At 46.9% G+C, this 15798-nt stretch overlaps 1 protein-coding gene across 1 annotated transcript in view; it reads right to left on the bottom strand.

Annotated features, from left to right (window-relative positions):
* Nucleotides 1-15798, bottom strand: part of LOC139402489 (cilia- and flagella-associated protein 47-like) — a 98628-nt gene that overhangs the window by 57015 nt on the left and 25815 nt on the right. The window contains exons 20-36 of the mRNA XM_071146457.1: nucleotides 15341-15488; nucleotides 15103-15188; nucleotides 13337-13526; nucleotides 12144-12232; nucleotides 11793-11967; nucleotides 11059-11293; nucleotides 10299-10565; nucleotides 8523-8623; nucleotides 8220-8375; nucleotides 7841-8037; nucleotides 7681-7757; nucleotides 5345-5566; nucleotides 5059-5242; nucleotides 2600-2843; nucleotides 2238-2335; nucleotides 612-863; nucleotides 242-354 (exon numbers count right to left, since the gene is read on the bottom strand). Of these exons, the coding sequence (XP_071002558.1) occupies nucleotides 242-354; nucleotides 612-863; nucleotides 2238-2335; nucleotides 2600-2843; nucleotides 5059-5242; nucleotides 5345-5566; nucleotides 7681-7757; nucleotides 7841-8037; nucleotides 8220-8375; nucleotides 8523-8623; nucleotides 10299-10565; nucleotides 11059-11293; nucleotides 11793-11967; nucleotides 12144-12232; nucleotides 13337-13526; nucleotides 15103-15188; nucleotides 15341-15488 (2834 nt within the window). The remainder of the gene's footprint in view (nucleotides 1-241; nucleotides 355-611; nucleotides 864-2237; nucleotides 2336-2599; nucleotides 2844-5058; nucleotides 5243-5344; nucleotides 5567-7680; nucleotides 7758-7840; nucleotides 8038-8219; nucleotides 8376-8522; nucleotides 8624-10298; nucleotides 10566-11058; nucleotides 11294-11792; nucleotides 11968-12143; nucleotides 12233-13336; nucleotides 13527-15102; nucleotides 15189-15340; nucleotides 15489-15798) is intronic.

Below are 15798 nucleotides of genomic sequence, written 5' to 3'. Positions count from 1 at the left end.
GGGTTATGGGTAGGGGTTATGGGTAGGGGTTAGGGGTTACGGGTATGGGTTAGGGGCTAGGGGCTAGGGGTAGGGGTTATGGTTAGGGGTTAAGGGTTATGGTTAGGGGTTATGGGTAGGGGTTAAGGGTTATGGTTAGGGGTTATGGTTAGGGGTTAAGGGTTATGGTTAGGGGTTATGGGTAGGGGTTACGGGTAGGGGTTAAGGGTTATGGGTAGGGGTCAGAGATAGAAGGGCTTACTTAGGAGGGATGGTGATGGAAGCTCCTTGGGGCAAGGAGAAATGATGGGCCTCCTTCCCTACGATGGAGGCATGGTAGAACATCGCTCTGGAGGACGGGCTCTTCAGACGCACCTGGAGCACACACACACACACACACACACACACACACACACACACACACACACACACACACACACACACACACACACACACACACACACACACACACACACACACACACACACACACACAGGCTGTAAGACAGGGTTACCCAGGGCTAGTGCTGTGTGATGGAGAGAGAGACCTGCCTGCTTGGTGAAGGTGTGATACAGGCTGTAAGACAGGGTTACACAGGGCTAGTGCTGTGTGATGGAGAGAGAGAGACCTGCCTGTTTGGTGAAGGTGTGGTGCAGGCTGCCAGACAGAGTGATGGTTCTCCTGGGAAGGTACTGGGGCAGCGTCTCATACAGGTAAACACACAGCATCAACATCAGAACAGGGTTCGAGTCTGACAGCTCTGTGGGCTGGATGTCTATGTCCAGGCAGAGCAGTGTGAAGGCCTGGCTGAGGATGATACTGTTGTGGAGGTTCTGTTCCAGGCGGCTGATGCTGGTGTACATCCTCTGGAGATGACTGGGGATCTGAGGGACCGGAGAGACCAGAGGGGGGGGGACAGTCAACACTGGGCCAGTTTCCCAGACACAGATTAAGCCTTATCTGCTACCACAGTCAGACGAATCAAAACCAGTCGAGTTTAGATGAGTCTAGATTTACTGACAATTTCCCACAGAGTAGACGAGGACAAGAGTTGACCAGGAATAGGAGGAGAGAACACAGTATCATCACTCTGTACTGGTACCCCCTGTATATAGCCTCCACATTGACTCTGTACCCCCTGTATATAGCCTCCACATTGACTCTGTACCAGTACCCCCTGTATATAGCCTCCACATTGACTCTGTACCAGTACCCCCTGTATATAGCCTCCACATTGACTCTGTACCCCCTGTATATAGCCTCCACATTGACTCTGTACCCCCTGTATATAGCCTCCACATTGACTCTGTACCCCCTGTATATAGCCTCCACATTGACTCTGTACCAGTACCCTCTGTATATAGCCTCCACATTGACTCTGCACCGGTACCCCCTGTATATAGCCTCCACATTGACTCTGCACCGGTACCCCCTGTATATAGCCTCCACATAGACTCTGTATCGGTACCCCCTGTATATAGCCTCCACATTGACTCTGTACCAGTACAGAGTATATAGCCTCCACATTGACTCTGTACCAGTACCCCCTGTATATAGCCTCCACATTGACTCTGTATCGGTACCCCCTGTATATAGCCTCCACATTGACTCTGTACCGGTACCCCCTGTATATAGCCTCCACATTGACTCTGTACCAGTACCCCCTGTATATAGCCTCCACATTGACTCTGTACCAGTACCCCCTGTATATAGCCTCCACATTGACTCTGTACCGGTACCACCTGTATATAGCCTCCACATTGACTCTGTACCAGTACCACCTGTATATAGCCTCCACATTGACTCTGTACCAGTACCCCCTGTATATAGCCTCCACATTGACTCTGTACCAGTACCCCCTGTATATAGCCTCCACATTGACTCTGTACCAGTACCCCCTGTATATAGCCTCCACATTGACTCTGTACCAGTACCCCCTGTATATAGCCTCCACATTGACTCTGTACCAGTACCCCCTGTATATAGCCTCCACATTGACTCTGTACCAGTACCCCCTGTATATAGCCTCCACATTGACTCTGTACCAGTACCCCCTGTATATAGCCTCCACATTGACTCTGTACCAGTACCCCCTGTATATAGCCTCCACATTGACTCTGTACCAGTACCCCCTGTATATAGCCTCCACATTGACTCTGTACCAGTACCCCCTGTATATAGCCTCCACATCTTCTTAAAGCATTGTTGGTTATTGTCGTATTGTGACAAGTAACATTTGATTTGACACAGGCCCGTACCAGAAAGGGACAGTAGGCAGCCAGCACAGCAGCCAGAACCAGGCCGTCTGCCAGGTCCAGGTCAAAGTTCACCACCCAGCGGGCTGATGGGACGTCTCCTGGTTAAAGAGCAGAATATAGGTAACAGAAGAGTTATGGATGTCTCTTTGGATCTGTCTCTGTCTCTACCTCTGTCAATCTCTGTCTCTACCTCTGTCAATCTCTGTCTCTATCTCTCTGTCTCTACCTCTGTCAATCTCTGTCTCTACCTTTGTCAATCTCTGTCTCTACCTCCCTGTCTCGACCTCTGTCAATCTCTGTCTCTACCTCTCTCTCTCTACCTCCCTGTCTCTACCTCTCTGTCTCTACCTCCCTGTCTCTACCTCCCTGTCTCTTCCTCAACACCCCCCTCCTACCTGTAGAGGTGAGTGGGCTCCAGACGGTAGTCCTCATGCTGTGGTAGTGCAGGTTGAGCCAGGTGAGTAGCCTCCTCTCCCAGGTGGAGTAGACGTTAGAGGTCAGGGGCTTTGGGTCTATCCTGGGGACCTGATGCTCCATGCTGCCACTATCACAGCTCTGGAGGCCCAGGGACAAGGGACCCTCTGTCACCCGCGGCAGGACTAGCACCTGGGGAGGAGGGGACAGACAGACAGACACAGATACATTCCTCAGACTGCTGATCAGGACACAGAGGGAGAGAGAGAGAGAGAGAGAGAAAGAGATATAGAGAGAGAGACCGAGAGAGAGACAGAGAGAGATTTGTGACCTGTTGCCACAAGAAAAGGGCAACCAGTGAAGAACAAACACCATTGTAAATACAACCCATATTTATGTTTATTTATTTTCCCTTGTGTACTTTAACCATTTGCACATTATTACAACACTGTATGTATATATACAGTGGGGCAAAAAAGTATTTAGTCAGCCACCAATTGTGCAAGTTCTCCCACTTAAAAAGATGAGAGAGGCCTGTAATTTTCATCATAGGCACACTTCAACTATGACGGACAAAATGAGGAAAAACATCCAGAAAATCACATTGTAGGATTTTTAATGAATGTATTTGCAAATTATGGTGGAAAATAAGTATTTGGTCACCTACAAACAAGCAAGATTTCTGGCTCTCACAGACCTGTAACTTCTTCTTTAAGAGGCTCCTCTGTCCTCCACTCGTTACCTGTATTAATGGCACCTTTTTGAACTTGCTATCAGTATAAAAGACACCTGCCCACAACCTCAAACAGTCACACTCCAAACTCCACTATGGCCAAGACCAAAGAACTGTCAAAGGACAGCAGAAACAAAATTGTAGACCTGCACCAGGCTGGGAAGACTGAATCTGCAATAGATAAGCAGCTTGGTTGGAAATTATTAGGAAATGGAAGAATTATTAGGAAATGGAAGACATACAAGACCACTGATAATTTCCCTCGATCTGGGGCTCCACGCAAGATCTCACCCCGTGGGGTCAAAATGATCACAAAAATCCCAGAACCACACGGGGGGACCTAGTGAATGACCTGCAGAGAGCTGGGACCAAAGTAACAAAGCCTACCATCAGTAACACACTACGCCGCCAGGGACTCAAATCCTGCAGTGCCAGACGTGTCCCCCTGCTTAAGCCAGTACATGTCCAGGCCCGTCTGAAGTTTGCTAGAGAGCATTTGGATGATCCAGAAGAAGATTGGGAGAATGTCATATGGTCAGATGAAACCTAAATATAACTTTTTGGTAAAAACTCAACTCGTCGTGTTTGGAGGACAAAGAATGCTGAGTTGCATCCAAAGAACATCATACCTACTGTGAAACATGGGGGTGGAAACATCATGCTTTGGGGCTGTTTTTCTGCAAAGGGACCAGGACGACTGATCCGTGTAAAGGAAAGAATGAATGTGGCCATGTATCGTGAGATTTTGAGTGAAAACCTCCTTCCATCAGCAAGGGCATTGAAGATCAAACGTGGCTGGGTCTTTCAGCATGACAATGATCCCAAACACACCGCCTGGGCAACGAAGGAGTGGCTTCGTAAGAAGCATTTCAAGATCCTGGAGTGGCCTAGCCAGTCTCCAGATCTCAACCCCATGGACAATCTTTGGAGGAAGTTGAAAGTCCGTGTTGCCCAGCAACAGCCCCAAAACATCACTGCTCTAGAGGAGATCTGCATGGCGGAATGGGCCAAAATACCAGCAACAGTGTGTGAAAACCTTGTGAAGACTTACAGAAAACGTTTGACCTCTGTCATTGCCATCAAAGGGTATATAACAAAGTATTGAGATAAACTTTTGTTATTGACCAAATACTTATTTTCCACCATAATTTGCAAATAAATTCATTAAAAATCCTACAATGTGATTTTTTTGTCTGTCATAGTTGAAGTGTACCTATGATGAAAATTACAGGCCTGTCTCTTCTTTTTAAGTGGGATAACTTGCACAATTGGTGGCTGACTAAATACTTTCTTGCCCCACTGTATATAATATGACATTTGTAATATGACATTTGTCTTTATTGTTTTGAAACTTCTGTATGTGTAATGTTTACTGTTCATGTTTATTGTTTATTTCACTTTTGTATATTATCTACCTTACTTGCTTTGGCAATGTTAACACATGTTTCCCATGCCAATAAAGCCCCTTGAATTGAAATTGAGAGAGAGACCGAGAAGGAGAGAGAGAGAGAGAGATTAGAGAGAGACAGAGACAGAGAGAGAGAGAGCGAGCGATAGAGAGAACGAGAGAGCAAGTGAGAGAGAGAAAGAGAGAGAGAGAGAGAGAGAGAGAGAGAGAGAGAGAGAGAGAGAGAGAGAGAGAGAGAGAGAGATAGAAAGACTACACTCTCTTGCCTTGTAGGTCTGCAGTAGAACATCCATCCAGGCCCTTTTACTGAGGGATTCAAAGACCTTGCTGCTGTAGTCCCGCCCCCTCTGATCACACTGGGACTGGGCATGTAGAGAGCTCCAGTGGCTGAACTCCTGGGAGTCTAACAGGTACTCGGGTCTGATGTGGGACAGACAGGCTCCCTGCCTCCTGAAGATCACAACACAGTGAGGAGGCCGGTGAGCGTGTGTGCCTGCGTACGGCGGCCGGCGGAGTTATCCGTGTATGAGTGATTAAGTGTCTGTGTGGTACCTGAGGAAGGCCAGCAGCACTGTGTTCCAGTGGAGCAGCTGCTGCACGCGCTCAGTGAGGTTGCAGGGCAGCGATTGGTTGGTGCTCACACCAGGAAGTGTCTGTCTGCTCAGGTGACGCAGCATGTCGTAGATGGTCCGTGTGTCTTTACCTTGACTCATAAGGTACGAGTTCCTCCACTCACTAGAGCTGGAGTCTACTGTCTGGACTCTACATACCACCCTGGGGAGAGATAGATAGAGAGGACAGAGGAGAGAGAGAGGGAGAGAGGAGGGAGAAAGAGGGAGAGAGAGAGAGAGAGAGGGAGGGAGGGAGGGAGAGAGGGAGGGAGGGAGAAAGAGAGAGAGAGAGGGGAGGGAGGGAGAAAGAGAGATAGAGAGAGAGAGAGAGAGAGAGAGGGGAGGGAGAAAGAGAGAGAGAGGGGAGGGAGGGAGAAAGAGAGAGAGAGAGAGAGAGAGAGAGAGAGAGAGAGAGAGGGGAGGTAGAAAGAGAGAGAGAGAGAGGGAGAGAGGAGAGACTAATAATAACATAACATAATGAAAACATAAAATAAAATATGTGTGACGGATACCAGTCCATCTACCTTCTGAGAGAGCGTGGTAGAGAGATGAGGTTTACCTTCTGAGAGAGCGTGGTAGAGAGATGAGGTTTACCTTCTGAGAGAGCGTGGTAGAGAGATGAGGTTTACCTTCTGAGAGAGCGTGGTAGAGAGATGAGGTTTACCTTCTGAGAGAGTGTGGTAGAGAGATGAGGTTTACCTTCTGAGAGAGTGTGGTAGAGAGATGAGGTTTACCTTCTGAGAGAGTGTGGTAGAGAGATGAGGTTTACCTTCTGAGAGAGCGTGGTAGAGAGATGAGGTTTACCTTCTGAGAGAGCGTGGTAGAGAGAGATGAGGTTTACCTTCTGAGGGAGCGTGGTAGAGAGATGAGGTTTACCTTCTGAGAGAGTGTGGTAGAGAGATGAGGTTTACCTTCTGAGAGAGTGTGGTAGAGAGATGAGGTTTACCTTCTGAGAGAGCGTGGTAGAGAGATGAGGTTTACCTTCTGAGAGAGCGTGGTAGAGAGATGAGGTTTACCTTCTGAGAGAGCGTGGTAGAGAGATGAGGTTTACCTTCTGAGAGAGTGTGGTAGAGAGATGAGGTTTACCTTCTGAGAGAGTGTGGTAGAGAGATGAGGTTTACCTTCTGAGAGAGTGTGGTAGAGAGATGAGGTTTACCTTCTGAGAGAGCGTGGTAGAGAGATGAGGTTTACCTTCTGAGAGAGCGTGGTAGAGAGATGAGGTTTACCTTCTGAGGGAGCGTGGTAGAGAGATGAGGTTTACCTTCTGAGAGAGCGTGGTAAAGAGATGAGGTTTACCTTCTGAGGGAGCGTGGTAGAGAGATGAGGTTTACCTTCTGAGGGAGCGTGGTAGAGAGATGAGGTTTACCTTCTGAGAGAGCGTGGTAGAGAGATGAGGTTTACCTTCTGAGAGAGCGTGGTAGAGAGATGAGGGTTTACCTTCTGAGGGAGCGTGGTAGAGAGATGAGGTTTACCTTCTGAGAGAGCGTGGTAGAGAGATGAGGTTTACCTTCTGAGGGAGCGTGGTAGAGAGATGAGGTTTACCTTCTGAGGGAGCGTGGTAGAGAGGTGAGATTTACCTTCTGAGGGAGCGTGGTAGAGAGATGAGGTTTACCTTCTGAGAGAGCGTGGTAGAGAGATGAGGTTTACCTTCTGAGAGAGCGTGGTAGAGAGATGAGGTTTACCTTCTGAGAGAGCGTGGTAGAGAGATGAGGTTTACCTTCTGAGAGAGTGTGGTAGAGAGATGAGGTTTACCTTCTGAGAGAGCATGGTAGAGAGATGAGGTTTACCTTCTGAGAGAGCGTGGTAGAGAGATGAGGTTTACCTTCTGAGAGAGCGTGGTAGAGAGATGAGGTTTACCTTCTGAGAGAGCGTGGTAGAGAGATGAGATTTACCTTCTGAGATAGCGTGGTAGAGAGATGAGGTTTACCTTCTGAGAGAGCGTGGTAGAGAGATGAGGTTTACCTTCTGAGAGAGCGTGGTAGAGAGATGAGGTTTACCTTCTGAGAGAGCGTGGTAGAGAGATGAGGTTTACCTTCTGAGAGAGCGTGGTAGAGAGATGAGGTTTACACTCTGAGAGAGCGTGGTAGAGAGATGAGGTTTACCTTCTGAGAGAGCGTGGTAGAGAGATGAGGTTTACACTCTGAGAGAGCGTGGTAGAGAGATGAGGTTTACACTCTGAGAGAGCGTGGTAGAGAGATGAAGTTTACCTTCTGAGAGAGTGTGGTAGAGAGATGAGGTTTATCTTCTGAGAGAGCGTGGTAGAGAGATGAGGTTTACCTTCTGAGAGAGCGTGGAAGAGAGATGGGGTTTGGTCCACGGGGCCAGCCAAACTGACTGAACCACTTCTGTACGGCCTGCAACCAATCAAGCAATCACATTTAGCTATACAGCCTTTGTTCTATCAGCAGTTGTCCCAGAGTGATTTACCAGTTGTTACCTGCAGGATGCTGTGGTAGTACAACCCCTCCTCTGAGTCCTGCCCTGGAAACACTGGTATACCCTGCTGCTGCCACTGTTGCTGGTCAGTCACACCATCCGTCTCTCTCTCACCCTCTGTCTCCTTCTGGGGCCAGTCCTCCTTCCCTCTAGGTCCTGGTCCTGCACTCCCAGTCCTACTCCTGCTGTCTCCAGAGTCTGAGGACAGGTCAATATGTTTGATTCAGCTTGGAATGGGCACTTTGGGGTTATTATTTGGGATTGTGGTAGTGGTACCTTTGTAGGGGGAAAAGTTAAGGCCCCAGTACTTCACCGTACTTCACATACTGTATTTGACCAGGTCTGGTGTGTAGCAGTGTAGCTGTAGAGGTGTGTCTCACCAGAGGTGGAGTGATTACTGGTGGAGGAGAGGAAAGCGAAGGTGGAGGAGGAGGAAGTGTAGCGAGAGAGAGGGCTGGGGGAGTAGCATGGCTGTAGCACCGCCTTCCCTGTCATCTGAGAGGGCCCTGATTCGCCGCTGCAGCCGCTCAGACAACCTGAGTGACAACCACATGGACCAGTTAGGGTGGGGGGTGGAAGAACAGAGATACTTAGATTAGTAGACAGTCCTCCTCAGTGTGAGTGTATGAATGCTGTACACGGTGCAGTGTGTTGTGGGTACAGAACAGGACAGCAGGACGTACCACTCTTGAGGACTATCTGCTGCTCAGAGCGGTGCAGAGCCAGGTAGGGCCACACTGTCAACAAACTGTTATCTGCTGTAGCACAGACCTCCACCCTGAACCTGAAGAGACCGACAGATAGGAGAGAAATTAACACATCATGTACAACTCTGGACTAAGACAGGAGAGAGAGAGGAGGAGAGAAAATAAGACATCACTGGACGAAGCTAGAGAGAGAGAGAGAGAGAGAGAGAGAGAGAGAGAGAGAGAGAGAGAGAAATTATGAGAGACAAGGCAAGAAGGGCATTCTATGCCATCAAAAGGAACATAAAATTCAACATACCAATTAGGATCTGGCTAAAAATACTTGAATCAGTCATAGAGCCCATTGCCCTTTATGGTTGTGAGGTCTGGGGTCCGCTCACCAACCAAGACTTCACAAAATGGGACAAACACCAAATTGAGACTGCATGCAGAATTCTGCAAAAATATCCTCTGTGTACAACGTAGAACACCAAATGATGCATGCAGAGCAGAATTAGGCCGATACCCACTAATTATCAAAATCCAGAAAAGAGCCGTTAAATTCTACAACCACCTAAAAGGAAGCGATTCCCAAACCTTCCATAACAAAGCCTTCACCTACAGAGAGATGAAACTGGAGAAGAGTCCCCTAAGCAAGCTGGTCCTGGGGCTCTGTTCACAAACACTAAAACAAACCCCACAGTCCCAGGACAGCAACACAATTAGACCCAACCATATCATGAGAAAACAAAAAGATAATTACTTGACATATCGGAGAGAATTAACAAAAAAACAGAGCAAACTAGAATGCTATTTGGCCCTAAACAGAGAGTACACAGTGGCAGAATACCTGACCACTGTGACTGACCCAAACTTAAGGAAAGCTTTGACTATGTACAGACTGAGCATAGCCTTGCTATTGAGAAAGGTCGCCGTAGGCAGACCTGCTCACTGCCCACAAAATGAGGTGGAAACTGAGCTGCACTTCCTAACCTCCTGCCCAATGTATGACCATATTAGAGAGACATATTTCCCTCAGATTACACAGATCCACAAAGAATTCGAAAACAAATCCAATTTTGATAAACTCCCAATATCTACTGGGTGAAATTCCACAGTGTGCCATCACAGCAGCAAGATTTGTGACCTGTTGCCACGAGAAAAGGGCAACCAGTGAAGAACAAACACCATTGTAAATACAACCCATATTTATGCTTATTTATTTTCCCTTATGTACTTTAACCATTTGTACATTGTTTAAACACTGTATATATATAATATGACATTTGTAATGTCATTATTGTTTTGAAACTTCTGTATGTGTAATGTTTACTGTTAATTTTTATTGTTTATTTCACTTTTGTATATTATCTACCTCACTTGCTTTGGCAATGTTAACACGTTTCCCATGCCAATAAAGCCTCTTGAATTGAAATTGAATTGAGAGAGAGAAAGAAACAGAGAGAGACAGAGAGAGAGACAGAAACAGAGAAAGATATAGAGTGCAAAAGAGAGAGAGAGAGAGAGAGAGAGAGAGAGAGACAGAGAGAGAGAGAGAAAGAGAGAGAGAGAGAGAGAGAGAGAGAGAGAGAGAGAGAGAGAGACAGAGAGAGAGAGAGAGAGAGAGAGAGAGAGAGAGAGAGAGAGAGAGAGAGAGAGAAATGATCTGAGAGACAAGGCAAGAAGGGCCTTCTAGATCTAGAGTACAAAAGAGAGAGAGATAATGAACAGTATGTGTGGCTGACTGGGACAAGGTTTCCTAAGTATCCGTACCTGTTGTTGAGGTGGTCCAGGAATGTGATGTGTGAGCTGAGGTCCAGGGGCTGAGGTGAGCAGAAGGTCACTGTGCAGGTGATGGGGGTCTGGGGCTCTGTGTGGGTCTGGGGCTCTGTGTGGGTCCGGGGCTCTGTGTGGGTCTGGGGCTCTGTGTGGGTCTGGGGAGGGACGGTGCCGTTGTGGGGCAGGCTGACTGAGAGGGGCTTCACCCGACTGCCATCCTTCAGAACCATCTCCTCCACTTCCACACGCAGACAGGAACCACTAGGGTCAGAAGGCAAAGGTCATAGAGGTGAGAATGGGACTGTATTACACTATATGGGATATTAATATATGACTCTATAATTACTCTATAACGACTCTATAATGGTACTCTATAATGGGACTCTATAATGAGACTCTATAATGGGACTCTATAATGGGACTCTATAATGAGACTCTATAATGGGACTATAATGGGACTCTATAATGGGACTCTATAATGGGACTCTATAATGGGACTATAATGGGACTATAATGGGACTCTATAATGGGACTCTATAATGGGACTCTATAGTGGGACTATAATGGGACTCTATTCTGTATTATTACTGTATGGAAATGCAGATATGTTTATCTGGAGCTGTAACACTGCTGGATCAGGTTATAAATACACAGGCTACCTATCAGAGCATAGAGATCATTACTGTACTACAGTAAACAGTCAGTTAGTGGGTGGAAGCCCATCATGACAGGCAGGTGGATGGGTGGTACAGACCTGGGGTACCCGGTGGGGAGCAGGAAGAGGGTGGTGGTGGAGGGTGTGTCCAGAGGGACAGGGGTGAGGAGGACTCGGGGGGGGAGGAAGGTGATGCTGGGGGGGTGAGGGGTGGCACTGAGAGACAGCACCCTGTAGGGGTGAGGGGCTCCCCCCTCCTCCCCCTCTCTCTCCTCCTGCCCCTCCTCAGACAGAAAAAGAGGGAGGGACACCTCGATCTGACCCGCTGTCACTGGTAGAAAGAGTGAAGATGCAGAACAATACACATTAAAAAAAACACTTTCAGAACCTCCATGAAATCATTCAGTAGCAGCAGGACTCATCTAAACATAACACTGCATCTCAGAGCTAGAGACGTCACTACAGACCCTGGTTCAGCGGTCTAAGGCACTGCATCTCAGTGCTAGAGGCGTCACTACATACCCTGGTTCAGCGGTCTAAGACACTGCATCTCAGTGCTAGAGGCGTCACTACAGACCCTGGTTCGATTACAGGCTGTATCACAACCGGCCGTGATTGGGAGTCCCACAGGGCGGCGCACAATTGTCCCAGAGTCGTCCAGGTTTGGCCGTCATTGTAAATAATAATTTGCTCTTAACTGACTTGTCAAGTTAAATAAATATAAAACGATGAACTTTGGAGTGTTGTTATTATAATTATATTAACTGTCCACCAGAAGTGAGCTCTGAGGGTGAGGTGAGAGAGGGGTTAACCTGGTGGGACTCTCTCAGGATAGAGGGAGACAGTGACAGACACACACTGCAGTGGCTCCAGTGTCCCAGCAGTAGGACAGACAGTGAACAGCCCCTCATTGCTGCTGGTGCTACTGCCCCCTCCTGGTGTTACTGCAGCGCTGCAGTCAATCCTCCAGCTCAGCCTCTTGTCAGACACGTTCCTCAGCTCTACGGTCTGGAGACAACAGAGGAGAAGAGCTTCCAGCTGGTTGTAGCTCAGCCCAACAACACACAAACTGCCTCTCAGTTGGGAATATCAAGCTCTTTCTCTCTGCCAGCCATGAGAAACATCTGCCATTCAGAATCTACCTGCTTTAGTAGTTGGTGGAGTGCTGAGGTGACAGTAGCTACCTGAGTTTGTGAGGTAGTAGTAACTGAGCTAAAGGGCTCCAGATCAAACTGGAGACTTGATGGTGACATCTCCAGCGGGACACACAGGGCTGAGGGACACACAGGGACAGAATATATTAAGTGCTAATTACACAGCTCCTAAACCACTCTTATCTTCAACCTATTGTCTTATCTCAGCTCCTAAACCACTCTTATTTTCAACCTATTGTCTTATCACAGCTCCTAAACCCCTCTTATCTTCAACCTATTGTCTTATCACAGCTCCTAAACCACTCTTATCTTCAACTTATTGTCTTATCTCAGCTCCCAAACCACTCTTATCTTCAACCTATTGTCTTATCACAGTTCCTAAACCACTCTTAGCTTCAACCTATTGTCTTATCTCAGCTCCTAAACCTCTCTTATCTTCAACCTATTGTCTTATCTCAGCTCCTAAACCTCTCTTATCTTCAACCTATTGTCTTATCTCAGCTCCTAAAAGACTCTTATCTTCAACCTATTGTCTTATCACAGCTCCTAAACCACTCTTATCTTCAACCTATTGTCTTATCTCAGCTCCTAAACCACTCTTATCTTCAACCTATTGTCTTATCTCAGCTCCTAAACCTCTCTTATCTTCAACCTATTGTCTTATCTCAGCTCCTAAACCTCTCTTATTTTCAACCTATTGTCTTATCTCAGCTCCTAAACCACTCTTATCTTCAACCTATTGTCTTATCTCAGCTCCTAAACCTCTCTTATCTTCAACCTATTGTCTTATCTCAGCTCCTAAACCACTCTTATCTTCAACCTATTTTCTTATCTCAGAGCCCTATGGAATGCTGAGTGTGTAGTGTCATTACTGTCTAGTATACTGCAGGGACAGAAACAACATAGCACATTGTGAGGTCATATGGAGTCTTACAAGTATTGGAAACAACGTTGGATGTGGATACAGTGGGAACATGTAGGTCTGAGAAAGTGTGATGTCATTGATGTTTGTGGAAATGTATGTAAATGTTAAGTTGTTTCTTGTTTTTGTCTGTTGTTTGTTTACTGTCAAGGAAAAGCAGCAAGAAAAGTTTATTTAAAAATAAAATATATATACATATATTAAGTATACTGCAGGGACAGAACATCTCAGTCCATCTGTTCAGGCCAATGGTTCAGGCAGGCAACTGACACACTTTCTGACCCCGTATCTGCACCCTAACCTGTGGCCTGCACCCTGCGTGATAGCGTCTCCATGGCGATGGGCAGCGGGCGCGGGGTGACGATGTGTTGGTCCCGGGAAGAGGAGGACTTGTGGACAGAGTTGGGAGGGGCGGAGGAGGAGGAAGAGGAGAAAGGAGGCATGCCCACACCGTTGACCGTCACAGGCAGGTTGAAGTCATACGCTGCCACCTGCAGGACAAACACAGGAACTACCGACTGATAGAGATGGGATGGGGTTTGGGTCAGTTCCGTTTGGTGTAATGATGAGGTTAGGATCATGATTATGGTGGGGAGAACTTATCCTTGATGTCTCTGTGTTCAGGGAAAACATGTCTATTATAAACACAGATGTAGGTGGAGGACTGTGGAAGGTGGTTAATGTGTTGGTGATTAATAGACACAGATGTAGGTGGAGTACTGTGGAAGGTGATTAATAGACACAGATGTAGGTGGAGTACTGTGGAAGGTGATTAATAGACACAGATGTAGGTGGAGTACTGTGGAAGGTGATTAATAGACACAGATGTAGGTGGAGTACTGTGGAAGGTGATTAATAGACACAGATGTAGGTGGAGTACTGTGGAAGGTGATTAATAGACACAGATGTAGGTGGAGTACTGTGGAAGGTGATTAATAGACACAGATGTAGGTGGAGGACTGTGGAAGGTGATTAATAGACACAGATGTAGGTGGAGTACTGTGGAAGGTGATTAATAGACACAGATGTAGGTGGAGTACTGTGGAAGGTGGTTAATGTGTTGGTGATTAATAGACACAGATGTAGGTGGAGTACTGTGGAAGGTGATTAATAGACACAGATGTAGGTGGAGTACTGTGGTAGGTGGTTGATGTGTTGGTGATTAATAGACACAGATGTAGGTGGAGTACTGTGGAAGGTAGTTGATGTGTTGGTGATTAATAGACACAGATGTAGGTGGAGGACTGTGGAAGGTGGTTGATGTGTTGGTGATTAATAGACACAGATGTAGGTGGAGGACTGTGGAAGGTGGTTGATGTGTTGGTGATTAATAGACACAGATGTAGGTGGAGTACTGTGGAAGGTGGTTGATGTGTTGGTGATTAATAGACACAGATGTAGGTGGAGTACTGTGGAAGGTGATTAATAGACACAGATGTAGGTGGAGTACTGTGGAAGGTGGTTGATGTGTTGGTGATTAATAGACACAGATGTAGGTGGAGTACTGTGGAAGGTGTTTAATAGACACAGATGTAGGTGGAGTACTGTGGTAGGTGGTTGATGTGTTGGTGATTAATAGACACAGATGTAGGTGGAGGACTGTGGAAGGTGGTTGATGTGTTGGTGATTAATAGACACAGATGTAGGTGGAGTACTGTGGAAGGTGGTTGATGTGTTGGTGATTAATAGACACAGATGTAGGTGGAGGACTGTGGAAGGTGGTTGATGTGTTGGTGATTAATAGACACAGATGTAGGTGGAGTACTGTGGAAGGTGGTTGATGTGTTGGTGATTAATAGACACAGATGTAGGTGGAGTACTGTGGAAGGTGGTTGATGTGTTAGTGATTAATAGACACAGATGTAGGTGGAGTACTGTGGAAGGTGGTTGATGTGTTGGTGATTAATAGACACAGATGTAGGTGGAGTACTGTGGAAGGTGGTTGATGTGTTGGTGATTAATAGACACAGATGTAGGTGGAGGACTGTGGAAGGTGGTTGATGTGTTGGTGATTAATAGTATAGATGAGGGATAATGAAAACAGAGGAGGGAGGATGGAGCCCTTACTTGTTTAGGGGAGAACACCAGGCAACACTGGGCAGTCTGCTGCCCCTGTAAATCCATCACAAACACGTCTGGCTCCTGGCTCGTACCTGTAACACACCAACACCTGGCTCTCAATATTAGGCCTCCAGTTTAGTAATCCATACATCTAAATTGAACTAGGCTGACAGTTTATGACAGTCTATCTTCTCAGAGCATTTCAGTCACAGTCAATGTGTCTATCAATCAATCAAATACATACCTGCAGAGTGTGGAGGGAGGTGGATGGTGAAGTCAGTGTGTTCTGACAGGTCAAACTGGACCCGGGCCAGGGCAGAGGATCGGTTCCTCAGGGAGAACGGAACGCCACGACTGGAACCAGAATACACTCCGTGGAACAGGAAGGATTTCTGAGAGGAGGAGGAGGATAACAAAGATGAAGAGATGTTTCTGAGAGGAGGAGGAGGAGGATAACAAAGCTGAAGAGATGTTTCTGAGAGGAGGAGGAGGATAACTAAGATGGAGAGATGTTTCTGAGAGGAGGAGGAGGATAACAAAGATGGAGAGATGTTTCTGAGAGGAGGAGGAGGATAACAAAGATGAAGAGATGTTTCTGAGAGGAGGAGGAGGATAACAAAGATGAAGAGATGTTTCTGAGAGGAGGAGGAGGATAACTAAGATGGAGAGATGTTTCTGAGAGGAGGAGGAGGATAACAAAGA

Source organism: Oncorhynchus clarkii, unplaced genomic scaffold (assembly GCF_045791955.1).
Source record: "Oncorhynchus clarkii lewisi isolate Uvic-CL-2024 unplaced genomic scaffold, UVic_Ocla_1.0 unplaced_contig_8876_pilon_pilon, whole genome shotgun sequence".
NCBI classification, from domain to species: Eukaryota; Metazoa; Chordata; class Actinopteri; order Salmoniformes; family Salmonidae; genus Oncorhynchus; species Oncorhynchus clarkii.
The sequence above is the reverse complement of the archived record's forward strand: the minus strand, read 5'-3'. Positions and strand labels throughout refer to the sequence as shown.